At 45.4% G+C, this 15,613-nt stretch overlaps 1 protein-coding gene across 1 annotated transcript in view; it reads left to right on the top strand.

The window, feature by feature from the left end:
* Window positions 1-13,606, top strand: part of LOC311142778 (F-BAR and double SH3 domains protein 2-like) — a 56,560-nt gene extending 42,954 nt beyond the window's left edge. The window contains exons 11-20 of the mRNA XM_084178449.1: window positions 3,498-3,614; window positions 5,193-5,294; window positions 5,729-5,881; window positions 8,817-8,954; window positions 9,204-9,287; window positions 9,535-9,739; window positions 10,082-10,329; window positions 10,633-10,837; window positions 11,220-11,290; window positions 11,450-13,606. Coding sequence (XP_084034575.1) covers window positions 3,498-3,614; window positions 5,193-5,294; window positions 5,729-5,881; window positions 8,817-8,954; window positions 9,204-9,287; window positions 9,535-9,739; window positions 10,082-10,329; window positions 10,633-10,837; window positions 11,220-11,290; window positions 11,450-11,536 — 1,410 coding nt within the window. The 3' untranslated portion in view covers window positions 11,537-13,606. The remainder of the gene's footprint in view (window positions 1-3,497; window positions 3,615-5,192; window positions 5,295-5,728; window positions 5,882-8,816; window positions 8,955-9,203; window positions 9,288-9,534; window positions 9,740-10,081; window positions 10,330-10,632; window positions 10,838-11,219; window positions 11,291-11,449) is intronic.
* Window positions 13,607-15,613: the final 2,007 nt, after the last annotated feature.

Genomic DNA, 15,613 nt, shown 5'->3' with positions numbered 1-15,613 from the left:
GGTCCTCTGTAGCTCAATTGGTAGAGCATGGCGCTTGTAACGCCAGGGTAGTGGGTTCGATCCCCGGGACCACCCATATGTAAAAATATGCACACATGACTGTAAGTCGCTTTGGATAAAAGCGTCTGCTAAATGGCATATTATTTATATTATTTATTTATGTTCTCAGCTGACCCAGTCAGTCGTCTGCCCGCCAGTGCACTCGTCCGCACCCTCCTCCACCCGCTCCCCTCCTCCTCACATCCGATCCGCCCCTCCTCTACACTGGACAAATTGTTAGAAACCTCCAAGGCCTTCGTTGTTGTTTTCGTTGGAAGTCAAACAAGCGCTGGCCTGTTCCTAAAGAAAACATTTAGTGATGCAGTTGCCTCCTCCACCTCTCTCAAACCCACCCCCCCTTTCCCCTCCCTGTGCGAGACGACGGAGGGATCCGGAAAAGAACTGCACTGAAAGAGGGGCCGTAGGGGGGTGGGGGCGTTTTGCAGGAAGGCAGGACCATGGACGGCGTAGGCATCTGTGAAAAGGGGGCATTGTAAGGGGGCCTCGTCAGTGTGCTCACTCCTACCCCCTCCCCCCCTCCCCCACTGCCTGCCTCAGCCTCTAACAGGAACTAGGTGTGGCTCTACTCTCCTTCACTGATTTATGGGCCTTACGTACGGTCCACACTGAACAACACTGTTTCTCTTTCTCCCCCTCCCTCCTCTAACGTAACTCGGCGCTCCACCTGTGGTGCTCTTTTTCCCTCTTCAACCTGTAGTTGGAAAAACCTTATTTTTAGCACATTCAGTTAATCTGCCATTTGGACTGTGTTTATTCTTATGTCAAGGCTCAGAGGTTTGAAGTCAGCTCTGTGCACATGAAGCATACCAGGGATCATCAGTCATGGGGGTTGACCTATACACTTCCTGAGGAGAGGTGAGACCAAACCTCCTGGTCCTGTTGTGTGTGTCCATCATCCCAACCAGCCAGGGTTGTTCATTAGTGTGCAATGGAAAACATTTGAAATCATTTTGTATCCGGAAACGAGAATAAGTCTTTCTTATTAGACAAGTCTAGGGTTATCCATCCCTGTTTCAGTACATTTTCTTCCGTTTGGTGGATAATGAACAAATAGCATTACAGAACGTTCTGATAGAAATGTACTGTATAGAACATATATGTTTGTCTGTCATGTAGACTAAAGAACCGTGTCAGCTCTATTCGTTCCATTTCTATTTTGCGATGTTCAGAACATATCACATTACTGAGTACACCCCAGAATCCAGTCTGGTCCAGTGTGGCCTGGAATGAGACTTCAGGCCTTGGAGAGGGGTTTTGGAGAGAAATAAGCACAGGATTTTCCCATATTAATCTGGAATTCCTGTTTTTCTGATCATCCTCTAATCCTATTTTATTGGAATCGACTAACCCCCAAACCAATATTCTAAGTTTCACGATTTTCAGTGTTATCCTGATAACATCCCTGATTTCGAGACATTGCCTCTCATCCCAAAGGGGCGCATGGATTGGCTGTTTGTCTCTTGTGAGGTCATTCATAGGAAGTATTTTTTCCTCGGTTGTTTTCCTTTTGACACCAACACATGGTTTGTTTGGCCGTCTGCCTCAGTAGTGGGATTCAGTAGTTTTACTACGACACCAGTCTCCCGAGTGGCGCAGCGGTCTAAGGCACTGCATCGCAGTGCTAGCTGTGCCACTAGAGATCCTGGTTCGAATCCAGGCTCTGTCGTAGCCGGCCGCGACCGGGAGACCCATGGGGCGGTGCACAATTGGCCCAGCGTCGTCCAGGGTAGGGGAGGGAATGGCCGGCAGGGATGTAGCTCAGTTGGTAGAGCATGGCGTTTGCAACGCCAGGGTTGTGGGTTCGATTCCCACGGGGGGCCAGTATGAATAAAAATAATAATGTATGCACTCACTAACTGTAAGTCGCTCTGGATAGGAGCGTCTGCTAAATGACTAAAATGTAAAATGTAAATGTATCAGAAATCTCATTTAATAATATTTGCCAACATCCACCCTCAAACGGATATCTGCTCCAAAATCTTTCCGTAAATATGGAACAAAAATATAAACGCAACATGCAACAATTTCAAAGAGTTTACTGGGTAACAGTTCATATAAGGAAATCAGTCAATTGAAATAATGTAATTAGGCCCTAATCTATGGATTTCACATGACTGGGAATACAGATATGCATCTGTTGCTCACAGATACCTTAAAAAAGGTAGGGGCGTTGATCAGAAAACCAGTCAGTATCTGGTGTGACCACCATTTGCCTCATGCAGCACGACACATCTCCTTCGCATAGAGTTGATCAGGCTGTTGATTGTGGCCTGTGGAATGTTGTCCCACTCCTGTTCAATGGCTGTGCAAAGATGCTGGATATATGAGGTGTTGGCGGCGGATTAATGGCACGACAATGGGCCTCAGGATCAGGTCACGTTATCTCTGTGCATTCAAATTGCCATCAATAAAATGCAATTGTGTTCGTTGTCCATAACTTATGCCTGCCCATACCATAACCCCACCGCCACCATGGGGCACTCTGTTCACAACATTGACATCAGCAAACCACTTGCCAACACGACAACATACACGCTGTCTGCCATCTGCACGGTACAGTTAAAACCGGGATTCATCCGTGAAGAGCACACTTCTCCAGCATGCCAGTGGCCATCGAAGGTGAGCATTTGCCTACTGAAGTCGGTTAAGACGACGAACTGCAGTCAGGTCAAGACCCTTGTGAGGACGACGAGCACGCAGATGAACTTCCCTGAGACGGTTTCTGACAGTTTGTGCAGAACTTATTCGGTTTTGCAAACCCATAATTTCATCAACTGTACGGGTGGCTGGTCTCAGACGATCCTGCAGGTGAAGAAGCCGGATGTGGAGGTCCTGGGCTGGCGTGGTTACAAGTGCTCTGCAGTTGTGAGGCCGGTTGGACGGTCTGCCAAATTCTCTAAATGACGTTGGAGACGGCTTATAGTAGAGAAATGAACATTAATTTATCTGACAACAGCTCTGGTGGACATTCCTGCAGTCAGCATACCAATTGAACGCTCCCTCAAAAGTTGAGACATCTGTGGCATTGTGTTGTGTGACTAAACTGCAAATTTTTAAGTGCCCTTATATTGTCCCCAGCACAAGGTGCACGTGTAATGATCATGCTGTTTAATCAGCTTCTTGATGTGCCACACCTTTCAGGTGGATGGATTGTTTTGGCAAAGGAGAAATGCTCACTAACAGGGATGTAAACAAATGTGTGCACAACATATTAGAGAAATAAGCGTATAGAACATTTCTGGTGTCTTTTTATTTCAGCTCATGAAACATGGACCAACACTTTACATGTTGCGTTTTTATATTTTTGTTCTGTATATTTTTGACCTATTGCGATACACGCACAGACAGAGACACACAAACACGATGTTTAGCTGAATATTATCAGACTATTAAACGCTGTCTTTCTCTCTACCCCATCCATCATCCCTGGTCACTAGGTGGGGCAGCTGCAGAAGGAGAGTGGCACAGCGGAGGAGCACAGTCTGGATAAGGAGGCACGGAAGTGGGCGACTCGAGTGGCACGAGAACACAAGAGCATCATCCACAGCCAGCGGGTGAGAGGAAGGAAGGGAAAGGGTAGGAAAGGAAGAGGGAGGGGATAGTTCTATCTATTCTAGCGATGTAACGATTCAGAGATATGCATCTGTCCCCGATTTAAAAAAAGATATATATATATATATATATAATAAAGATACGATTGCATCGGTCCGCGACTCCCAACAGATCCAAATGTAGCATGCATCAGTCAGAAAAACCATTCAAACATTAGGAATCGATGATTCACATTGTTTTTTGCTCATATTACTTTCGAAAGTGCCTCATATTTTGTGACAAAGAATGCGTCCTCTCCTTCAGTGTTGAACTAAGCATGTAACTGTGTTGACAGTCATTGATCTCTACAAGGTATTTTGTATGCTGAACAACACCGGGGAATATCAGTAGCCTAGTCAAACTGCGCACTGTGATCAGCTTCGCACGCTGACCAATGCGAGGTAGGCAGCCTGTTCCTGGTTCCTGGATATGCTTGAGTAAAAGTAAAGATACCTTAATAGAAAATAACTCAAGTAAAAGTGAAAGTCACCCAGTAAAATACTACTTGAGTAAAAGTCTAAAAGTATTTGGTTTAAAATATACTTAAGTATCAAGTTAAAGTGTAAATCATTTCAAATTCCTTATATTAAGCAAACCAGATGGCACCATTTATTTTTATTTTTTATTTACAGACAGCCAGGGGCACACTCCAACACTCAGACATAATTTACAAACGAAGCATGTGTGTTTAGTGAGTCCGCCAGATCAGAGGAAGTGGGGATGACCAGGGATGTTCTCTTGATAAGTGCGTGAATTGGACCATTTTCCTGTCCTGCTAAGCATTAAAAATGTAACGAGTACTTTTGGGTGTCAGCGAAAATGTATGGAGTAAAAAGTACATTATTTTCTTTAGGAATGTAGTGAAGTAAAAGTAAAGGTTGTCATAAATATTAATATTAAAGCTAAGTACAGATACAAAAAAACACATTTAAGTAGTACTTTAAAGTATTTTTACTTAAGTACTTTACACCACTGTACAGGGTAAAGTTTATAATTTCATAACGAGGACATAAATCACTTTGCGAGGCGTACTGCATGGCCAAAGCAGGAGGAGAAAAGAAGCTCACTAAAAACTTCAAAACGGTCAAAACCATTCGATTTTGAGATGGAGGTTAAATCCAAAATGGTGCTATATATTCATTGGCTATGTCATAGCTAATTTGTAAACAATAAATATATATTACTAGCTCAAACACTTAATCTGCAAAAATGACAAGTTAATTAGTGGGTGATGGACATTTTCAGAACCGAAGTGGGGGGGACAAAAATATAGGTAGTGGGGTGATAGATGCCTAGTCTCACTTATGGCACAGATCAGGTGCCTACAGTAAATACACCATAGACATACATAATTTACGCACACACACACACACACACACACACTCACAGATCTAGCTCAGAGAGGCCCAGGTCATGAGCTCCATCAACAATCCCCATAGGGCGCTGGTGAAAAGTAGTGTACTATATAGGGAATAGGGTGCCATTTCAGACACAGCCATTGAGATTGGTTTGTTCTCTACATGTTATCTGTGACCTTTTAGGCCCTGGAGGACTATAGGACACAGCAGGGGCCATCGGAGCAGAACCGCAGCGAGCTGGAGCTGAAGATGGAGGAGGCCAGGGAGAACCTGCGGAGAGCAGAGGTAAACTTGTGTGTGTGTGTGGCGATGGTGAGTAGGACTCACGCTGTCATGATAAGGTAACCCTGCCTGTGACTTAAAATCTGCCAAAAAGGGAATGTTTAAGACGTTGGTGTCTCGAGCCAGAGACCGGAGTTCAGATCCCACCAGTTACATGCTTGTGTGTGTGATCCCTAACTGAGGTTGGTATATCAGTGGGCCAGTAGGTTGTCTCACTTCAGCCTCTCTTGCCTCTGATTCCCCCTGCTGGTTGATGAGGCAGACTACATCCAACATGTAGTTCTGATGGAGCTTCTTATGAGAGCATATTATAACATGATGACTGACAGTTTTTCCAGAAGTCCCAGTGGAAAGATTGCTGGAATTAGGAGGGAATAAGCAAGAAATTCGTAATATGACAAACATGACAAAACATATGATGATGTTATTAACTCCAGACGGTGAAGCTGAAGGCAGAGGCTCGCCTGGCCCTGCTGAGAGAGGCAGGCGTCACTGTGGAGACGTGGCTGAAGAGCGCCATGAACCAGGTGATGGAGGAGCTGGAGAACGAGCGGTGGGCTAACCTGAACACCCATGATCCGTCACTCTCCGTGAGTCATAAAACACATTGAAAGATGAGACAAAAATGCAAATTTTCTCACATCTTTGTGCATACACATCAACATTTTCCATTTTGTCCCCTGTACCTGCCTACTGAAATTTCTCGGGCTCAGGTAAATCACATGATAAGGAAACTGGGGTGTTTCTTTAAAGCACTGTTTCTCAACCTTAAAGGAAAGGTTCACCCGTTTTTTATGTTATATTGTTTTTGTGCATCTCTGAGTGATGTTCTATCGATTCCCTGGGTCATTTCATGTTTTCATGTGTGTCTGAGTTATTGGCGTTCAAGCAGGCAGAAATCTGGCCGGTATGACGTAGAACTGTGACGTAGTCGCTCTCACTACACTGGACGTTAATAGGAATACGACTTTTAAATCGCGAAAACGTCTATCATACATGTCAGATTTCAATACTGGCCAATGTCATAACTCCGGGAGGATGTATTCTCTCGAATGAGCCATTGATCATATATATATATATTATTTTTTTTTCTCGATATTACTACCTCGAGAAATGTGTAATTTAACGGAGGGTCTAGTACATTTTGCCTATTTGTCCGCTTCATTAGTCCAGGGTTCACTGCATGGTGCCGTTGCCAGAGATATTATAGAAAGGAGATAGGAATCCAATGAATGAAGGAACGTAAAACGCCCCACCCAGCCGACTGTCGACCAATCGCGTTCACGTTGTTGCGTTACGCGGTTGCTAAGCTAATCATCATGCAATCCCTTCTCAAAGTCAGTGTATATGTTGAGAAACGTGGCTATTTTTCTCAAGTAAGTAATGTCACGATTCCAAAGCTATATGATATGACAGATAGCAAGTTAATTATCTCACATCTCGGAAAATATTTTCAATGTTGTACTTCTTGTTGACAAAATTCGTGCTAATGTTGGGTTTTTGAGCTAGCGCCCAATATACTCCCATTCACTCCTTGAAGGAGAGCTCTCCTTGTCCTAGAATCGGCCAGAATGCACCTCGCTGCCCATCGATGTAGCATGGGCAACGTTTCCAATCTCCTCAAAAGTATATTTGCCGTTGTGAATGTTGGACTCCGCTCTGTGAGGCACATCGATCTGCAGGTTGAACATGGTTGTAGACTCCTAAATTGATAGTGCAGTTCTAGGCGATTTTACCACTAACTAGCTACTTTACATGCTGATATTGTCTTTGGAATTATTGTGTTTAGCTACGTTTGCTAGCTACGTAGCTAGCCAGCCAATAGAGAGAACATTGCATTTTGGATTTTGTAGTCGACTTGAGCTGCAACAGATTTCCACAACGATTTTCCATGTTGCTACCAACCTTATTATAACGGCAAAATGAAACATTTGTTGACAAAAAATATTGTTCTCACATATTAGTGTTATTTTACACTGTAAATTACAGGGGGAAAAAGAGGACTGAGCACGCCCCCATTCTCATCGACGGGGCTGTAGTGGAACAGGTTGAGAGCTTCAAGTTCCTTGGTGTCCACATCACCAACGAACTATCATTACATTTTTACATTTTACATATTTAGCAGACGCTCTTATCCAGAGCGACTTACAGTTAGTGAATACATATTTTTGTATTTTTTTTGTAATACTGGCCCCCCATGGGAATCGAACCCACAACCCTGGCGTTGCAAACGCCATGCTCTATCAACTGAGCTACATCCCTGCCGGCCATTCCCTCCCCTACCCTGGACGACGCTGGGCCAATTGTGCGTCGCCCATGAGTCTCCCGGTCGCGGCCGGCTGCGACAGAGCCTGGATTCGAACCAGGATCTCTAGTGGCACAGTTAGCACTGCGATGCGGTGCCTTAGACCACTGCGCCACTCAGGAGATCCAAACACACCATGGTCCAAACACACCAAGACAGTCGTGTAGAGGGCACGACAAAGCCTATTCCCCTCAGGAGACTGAAAAGATTTGGCATGGGTCCTCAGATCCTCAAAAAGTTATACAGCTGCACCATCGAGAGCATCCTGACTGGTTGCATCATCGCCTGGTATGGCAACTGCTCGGCCTCCGACCGCAAGGCACTACAGAGGGTAGTGCGTATGGCCCAGTACATCACTGGGGCCAAGCTTCCTGCCATCCAGGACTTCTATACCAGGCGGTGTCAGAGGAAGGCCCTCAAAATTGTCAAAGCCTCCAGCCACCCTCGTCATAGACTGTTCTCTCTGCTACCGCACGGCAAGCGGTACCGGAGCGCCAAGTCTGGGTCCAAAAGGCTTCTCAACAGCTTCTACCCCCAAGCCATAAGACTCCTGAACAGCTAATCATGGCTACCCAGACTATTTGCACTGCCCCCCCTCCCCCAACCCCTATTTTACGCTGCTGCTACTTTGTTTATTATTTATGCATAGTCTTTAACTCTACCCACATGTACATATGACCTCAATTACCTCGACTAGCCGGTGCCCCCGCACATTGACTCTGCACCGGTACCCCCCTGTATATAGCCTCCCTACTGTTATTTTATTTTAATGCTGCTCTTTAGTTATTAGCTTTTATTTTTTAACTTAACACTATTATATATATTTTTTTTTCTTAATTAAAAAAAATTCATTGTTGGTTAAGGGCTTGTAAGTAAGCATTTCACTGTAATGTCTACACCTGTTGTATTCGGCACATGTGGCAAATAACATTTGATTTGATTTGGAATTAGTGGTTTTGGGTGGATTTTTCCTTTAAGGAGTGTGTTGTGTTTGAGATTGACTAGCCTTGTGAAACCAGACTGACCGCTGACTGCATGTGAGCTTGAGATCAGGCTGGTTTAACAAGGCTACTGATTTTGCAGTTAGATTGCGCAGAATCACTGATTTACAAATCACCTTGCATCCCAAATAACTTCTCACTCTGTGATCAAAAGTATCGATTCTGTGGTTTGCCTTGCTCCAAGTGATCCCATCCAACCTGCCGTGTGTGTGTCTTTAGGGTACAGCTGACCTGGAGAGAGAGGAGGAGGATGAGGAGCTGGAGGATAGTGGAGAGGTGTTGGACGACAGCAGCTCCAGCCCCTCCTGTACCCTCAGGAACTACCCCCTCAACTGCAAAGTGCTCTACTCATACAAGGTATACACACACACACGCACACAGTGTAGTCCTATTCTCACCTTTGAGCTTGCAATCAACCCAGCGCCTTGGATGCGATGCAATATGGTACCGTACCTCGTACCATATAAGTCCTTTTGAGCACTTCAGCACGCATTATAATATTCAAATTCAGACTTCACAAATACAGCTCCAACATACAATATGGACGACAATATCTTAACTGGGGCAGTCTAGCAGTAATGAAACATGACCTCCTTCCTCTCCCAGGCGTCTCAGCCAGATGAGCTGACCATCGAGGAACAGGAGGTGCTGGAGGTTATCGATGATGGGGACATGGAGGACTGGGTCAAGGTACAGAGTGCTTTCCAAAAGTGGCACTACTTCACTGTTTGCGTTTAAACTCGAATAAAGCAAGTGGTACTCTAAAGTCATCATATGCCTACACACCAGGGGTTGTGTTCAATAGGGATATTTTTTTTTTTTATGGAGTGAAATGGGGAGGTTTTAGTTTTGTTGTCCATTGCAAAACATTTTACTGTGGTGTGCCCTACTATCACTGACTGGTAACCCTGTGTGTGTGTTCCAACATTGTCTCTAGGCCAGGAACCGGATGGGCCAGGTGGGCTACGTCCCGGAGAAGTACCTGCAGCTGCCCTCGTCCAACAGCCTACTGAGCATGCTCCAGTCTCTGGCCGCACTGGACGCCCGCTCCCACTCCTCCAGCAACTCCACCGAGCCCGAGCTGCTCGAGTCAGAGCTGCCCACGCCGGGCACACCCAGCATCAACGGCGACTCCAGCAGTGGTGAGAGACACAGCGAATTTGGGTGAAACTATCAGAGTGGCATGACTCAACATTCTCACAGGGGTGAATCCTGAACTTCACTTAAATCAGATTTTCACTTAGTCATGCATTGATGTCAATGGGAGATGAGAGGAAACTGGACTTAAGTAAAAGTTAGGATTCGCACCACACAGAATAAACACGTATACATATGTAATACAGGCAATGTCATTGAGATCATTCAGATGTGTTGTGACATTTTTTTTCCTCCCTGTCTTTCCATTTCGATCTCTTACTCCGTGCTTTTACTATCTTTCCACTCCCCTTTTCACCCCATCTCTCTCCCCCCTCTCCCTCCCTCAGTGTGCTTTGCCAAGGCCCTGTACGACTACGCGGGCCAGACGGACGAGGAGCTCTCGTTCCCCGAGGGTGCCATCATCCGCGTGCTGAGCCGCGAAACCCACGAGGACGACGGCTTCTGGGAGGGCGAGTTTAACGGCGCCGTGGGCGTCTTCCCCGCCGTGCTGGTGGAGGACCTGCTGGCGGTGGGCGGCGCCAGTGCAGACGGCGAGAATGGCGACAGCCTGGGAGAGGCCAGCAGCAGCGCGCAGGTACACACACATATGCACCCACCCTAGGAGCTGTTTACACACGTGAATGAATGAATGGACACTTAAAACCGGTTTAAACCTTATCCTGTAAAACATACTTTCCATGGAGATTTTCTGTTGAGAATGATTTTTAAAATCCAGGACCAAGCTTAATCTTGGTGCGGGAAACCGGCCTTTAGATGCACACTCTACAATCACAAAATGCATGCCGAAGTTCTCGCTCACGATATACATCCTCATCCAAATAATAGTAATCAATATATTACTGTTTTATTTCATTCTGTGGTGAACATTGTCTTTCAGGTGTCCCCCTCTCCTCTTTCTGAGTGCTCCCCACGGAGCCTCTTTCAGATGGGCCCGTTCCACAGCAGCCCCCTCCAGACCCCCACTCTGCCCTCACTCCAGTCCAGCCCCTCCAGTGCCAACGCCTCCCCCATATCTCGCCCACCCTCCTACATCAACGGCCACCATAGGCCACCGCCTGCACCACTCAAAAGCCCCTTGCAGAGTAAGAACCACTCCTCAAAGGCTGACTATTTATTACTTGGCTTTCGAAATGTTATCGCATTGAACATAATTCATTGCCTGGTCCCAAATCTGTTTTGTGCTGTATAATAGTCTGTGGCATGACAGCAAAACCAGATCTGTTGGCAAGACTGCAAAACCAGATCTGGGACCAGGCTACGTTATTTATCATATTAAATGCATACAAAATAGTTCATGTATAAAAGTAGTAATAAACAACAGCATGGATTTTAAAAATCCTAATTCTGAGAGACATATCTGGGTTGTGTTCGTTAGAGCACAATGTCACGATCCTGTAGTGCTTTCTTGTGGTTTCTAAGCCAAGACGTGGTGCTGATGATTCTGTCTGCCTTCCTCACCCTCAGGTCCTTCCCAGAGCTCCACCCAGCCCCCCAGGTACCCAGCAGATTGTGGTGCGGGGGGCACCATTCGACCTGTAAGTCACCACATAAACATGCTTCTGTAAGCTAATGAAAAGCATCATAAATACTGTATGGATACTGACCCTTGTCCTGTTTGATAAGACACACTTGTTGTATTTTGTCGAGGCTCCACTTGGAGCTCAAAGAAATAACTAGTTCTATGTTGTGGACAGGTCCGTGCTGCTCCGCCGCCCCCCAAGCCGCAGCAGCCTCGCGGCCAGGTGAAGAGAAGGGAGGAGGTGGAGATCACGCTGGTGTAACGGCGCTGCCTTGGTGGCGGTGGCTGCTTCCCACAACCATACCAGATCAGAACGGACCTGGTGGATCCAGGTTCCCCGACCGACTGACCCCCCTCTTCCAGGGAGGGACAACGGGCTCCAGAGCCCCTGAACCAGCCTCCCCAGCCAGGGAATATCCCCACTCCCCACTGGAGAGGCTCCATGAGGGGGCCTGAGATTTGGCTCATCTCTGTCCACACAGTCCAAAGCCAGTAGGGCTGAAACGGTGTGTGGTGGGGAGAACCCAAACAATTGTGCCTTTCTGACACAGTTTCCAACCCCACATCCCTCTTTCTATCCTCTCGTTCTCTTTATTATTTTTCTCTGTTACCCATCTTTTCCTTGGTCTATCTCTCTCATTTTCTCCCTCCTTTATTTGTGCTGTATCTCTCACTATGTATTCTCTCTCTCTTTCTACCTCCCTCTTTCTCTTTTTCTCTCTGTCTAGCTCACTCACCTTCATAACTGGGCATTGAGCTATGGGGGGTATTTTTCAAGCAAGATATCACCATTTGATTACTATGCATCAAAGTTATGCCAATTTCGTGGGAGGATTGTACATCTGTCACAAAGTTTTAAAAAGTCCAAGCCAGATCTGTTTGGTTCTTGGTGGGTTGTGTTATTGTTGTCTAAACACATTTCAGGGAAATTCACAACATGGCAGAGGCTGGTACCTTTCCTGTACCTGTAATAGCAACATCTTAAAAAAAGAAGTGTTTCTTAACATTTCATAAACAAGGGAAAAGTGGCAATTTTGGAGGGGTGTAAATGTTATAGATAGAAATCGCCCCATTGGGGGCAAAATCTGGGTCACACTGTGAAACCAGAACAAAACTGCCCCTGAAACTTTTGAATATTCCTACTCTATAACAAATGTCAAATTTCTTTGTACAATTTCTTTGTATTAAAAGGTGGGCCATTTCAAAACAGCCAGGAGCAATCTGTAGTGTATGAGTAAATCTAGACTATCTTTGTGCTGTTTTCTGTTGTAAAAATAAGGATCTAGCTATGTTATCAATACTAATCTAGGCTTAAACTAGCCAATAATAATGGTCGCTGGTGAGAATAGTTCTTCTTCAGTCAGGAATGCAGATGGGTCGCAGTTCAAGACGGAATGCATCTCAAGGTGATTCGCTGTCGTGGGGAGCGTCATGGGTACTGTGACGTGTCCCTGGGTCGGACTTGCCTTCAAGTACCCGGAGGAGAATCACCTTAGTTCCTAGCTACCTACAGGAAATGTGAACTGTCTAAAATACTGAAGCACTTTTTTGTTATTCTCTTGTTAATGCCCTTTTCAGTATTGCTGGTTGGTCTCTCTCGTGAATGCTGCATTGTTTGCCTCCTTTAATAGTTTTTGCTCCTACTATATTGGTATGAGTATTGTTCTCCTTGTTTTTTAAAAAGGCATTTGATTTATTTAGTCTTAAAAAATAGCCATTGTAGTGTCTCTTTGCGTTGGAGGTATGCTCTTTCATATAATTTATGTAATTTTAATAGTTTACAGAGCGCTTGGAGATGGATATCTGTGCAGCAATTTTCTGAGGATAAAAACACAAGGAAACGTATTGATAAATGTTAGTTGTTGATCAGAGGGAAATGGGTATCTGTCAGCCACTTTACTGTGTTTTCGTTGATCTTAAGATCTGAATGTCATCCAACTTATTTTTGAAGTTTACATTTACCCTGTTCTATTGAAAGATTACATGCTGTTGTGAAATACACTTTCCCACAACTTTAAAGTTTGTTTAGTTAATTCTGTTTCTGATTTATTTTCAGCATCTTCAGATATGGTAGAAACAAATGACCCACTACGAGCTGATTCAAATAATCAAAGCTTGATGATGAGTCCATTATTTGAATCAGCTGTGTTGTGCTATGGCTAAAAACAAAACGTGCAGGCACCTCTTGGGGTCCTCGGGACCAAGTTTGGAAAACGCTGCACTACTCTATGATGTAGCCTCTACTACAGCAACAGTAGAGAAACAAAAGTATTTCATTGGATATAAAAAAAACTTGTAAGATTAAATATGAAATAAAATTCGCTGAAATCCATTATTTGTTCTGTTTTATTAAAAATTTCACAAAGGATTTCAGCTAGGGCAGTAGGCCTACATGAAGCATATATATGACTGTTTTTATCATTTTACATTTTAGTCATTTAGCAGACGCTCTTATCCAGAGCGACTTACAGTTAGTGAGTGCATAAATTTTTCATACTGGCCCCCCGTGGGAATCGAACCCACAACCCTGGCGTTGCAAGCGCGATGCTCTACCAACTGAACTACAGGATCGTATCCTGGCTTTATTTGATCAAAGACAAAGCACTGACAAACTAAAAAGTACACTACCAGACGGAAATAAACTGAATGGTAAATGTCAGACCTGTATTGAGATTTTGTATATACACTGCTCAAAAAAATTAAGGGAACACTTAAACAACACATCCTAGATCTGAATGAATGAAATAATCTTATTAAATACTTTTTTCTTTACATAGTTGAATGTGCTGACAACAAAATCACAAAAAAATTATCAATGGAAATCAAATGTATCAACCCATGGAGGTCTGGATTTGGAGTCACCCTCAAAATTAAAGTGGAAAACCACACTACAGGCTGATCCAACTTTGATGTAATGTCCTTAAAACAAGTCAAAATGAGGCTCCGTAGTGTGTGTGTGGCCTCCACGTGCCTGTATGACCTCCCTACAACGCCTGGGCATGCTCCTGATGAGGTGGCGGATGGTCTCCTGAGGGATCTCCTCCCAGACCTGGACTAAAGCATCCGCCAACTCCTGGACAGTCTGTGGTGCAACGTGGCGTTGGTGGATGGAGTGAGACATGATGTCCCAGATGTGCTCAATTGGATTCAGGTCTGGGGAACGGGCGGGCCAGTCCATAGCATCAATGCCTTCCTCTTGCAGGAACTGCTGACACACTCCAGCCACATGAGGTCTAGCATTGTCTTGCATTAGGAGGAACCCAGGGCCAACCGCACCAGCATAAGGGGTCTGAGGATCTCATCTCGGTACCTAATGGCAGTCAGGCTACCTCTGGCGAGCACATGGAAGGCTGTGCGGCCCCTCAAAGAAATGCCACCCCACACCATGACTGACCCACCGCCAAACCGGTCATGTTGGAGGATGTTGCAGGCAGCAGAACGTTCTCCACGGCGTCTCCAGACTGTCACATGTGCTCAGTGTGAACCTGCTTTCATCTGTGAAGAGCACAGGGCGCCAGTGGCGAATTTGCCAATCTTGGTGTTCTCTGGCAAATGCCAAACGTCCTGCACGGTGTTGGGCTGTAAGCACAACCCCCACCTGTGGACGTCGGGCCCTCATACCACCCTCATGGAGTCTGTTTCTGACCGTTTGAGCAGACACATGCACATTTGTGGCCTGCTGGAGGTCATTTTGCAGGGCTCTGGCAGTGCTCCTCCTGCTCCTCCTTGCACAAAGGCGGAGGTAGCGGTCCTGCTGCTGGGTTGTTGCCCTCCTACGGCCTCCTCCACGTCTCCTGATGTACTGGCCTGTCTCCTGGTAGCGCCTCCATGCTCTGGACACTACGCTGACAGACACAGCAAACCTTCTTGCCACAGCTCGCATTGATGCGCCTTCCTGGATGAGCTGCACTACCTGAGCCACTTGTGTGGGTTGTAGACTCCGTCTCATGCTACCACTAGAGTGAAAGCACCGCCAGCATTCAAAAGTGACCAAAATATCAGCCAGGAAGCATAGGAACTGAGAAGTGGTCTGTGGTCACAACTTGCAGAACCATTCCTTTATTGGGGGTGTCTTGCTAATTGCCTATAATTTCCACCTGTTGTCTATTCCATTTGCACAACAGCATGTGAAATTTATTGTCAATCAGTGTTGCTTCCTAAGTGGACAGTTTGATTTCACAGAAGTGTGATTGATTTGGAGTTACATTGTGTTGTTTAAGTGTTCCCTTTATTTTTTTTGAGCAGTGTGTTTATATTCTACCTAATGGCTAGCCTACATGGGGAATGCGCGCGCATGCGTTGATATAAAAACGTTTGCATATTACTATTTCCCGGAAAC

Source organism: Coregonus lavaretus (genome assembly GCF_964263955.1).
Source record: "Coregonus lavaretus genome assembly, chromosome: 15".
NCBI classification, from domain to species: Eukaryota; Metazoa; Chordata; class Actinopteri; order Salmoniformes; family Salmonidae; genus Coregonus; species Coregonus lavaretus.
The sequence above is the reverse complement of the archived record's forward strand: the minus strand, read 5'-3'. Positions and strand labels throughout refer to the sequence as shown.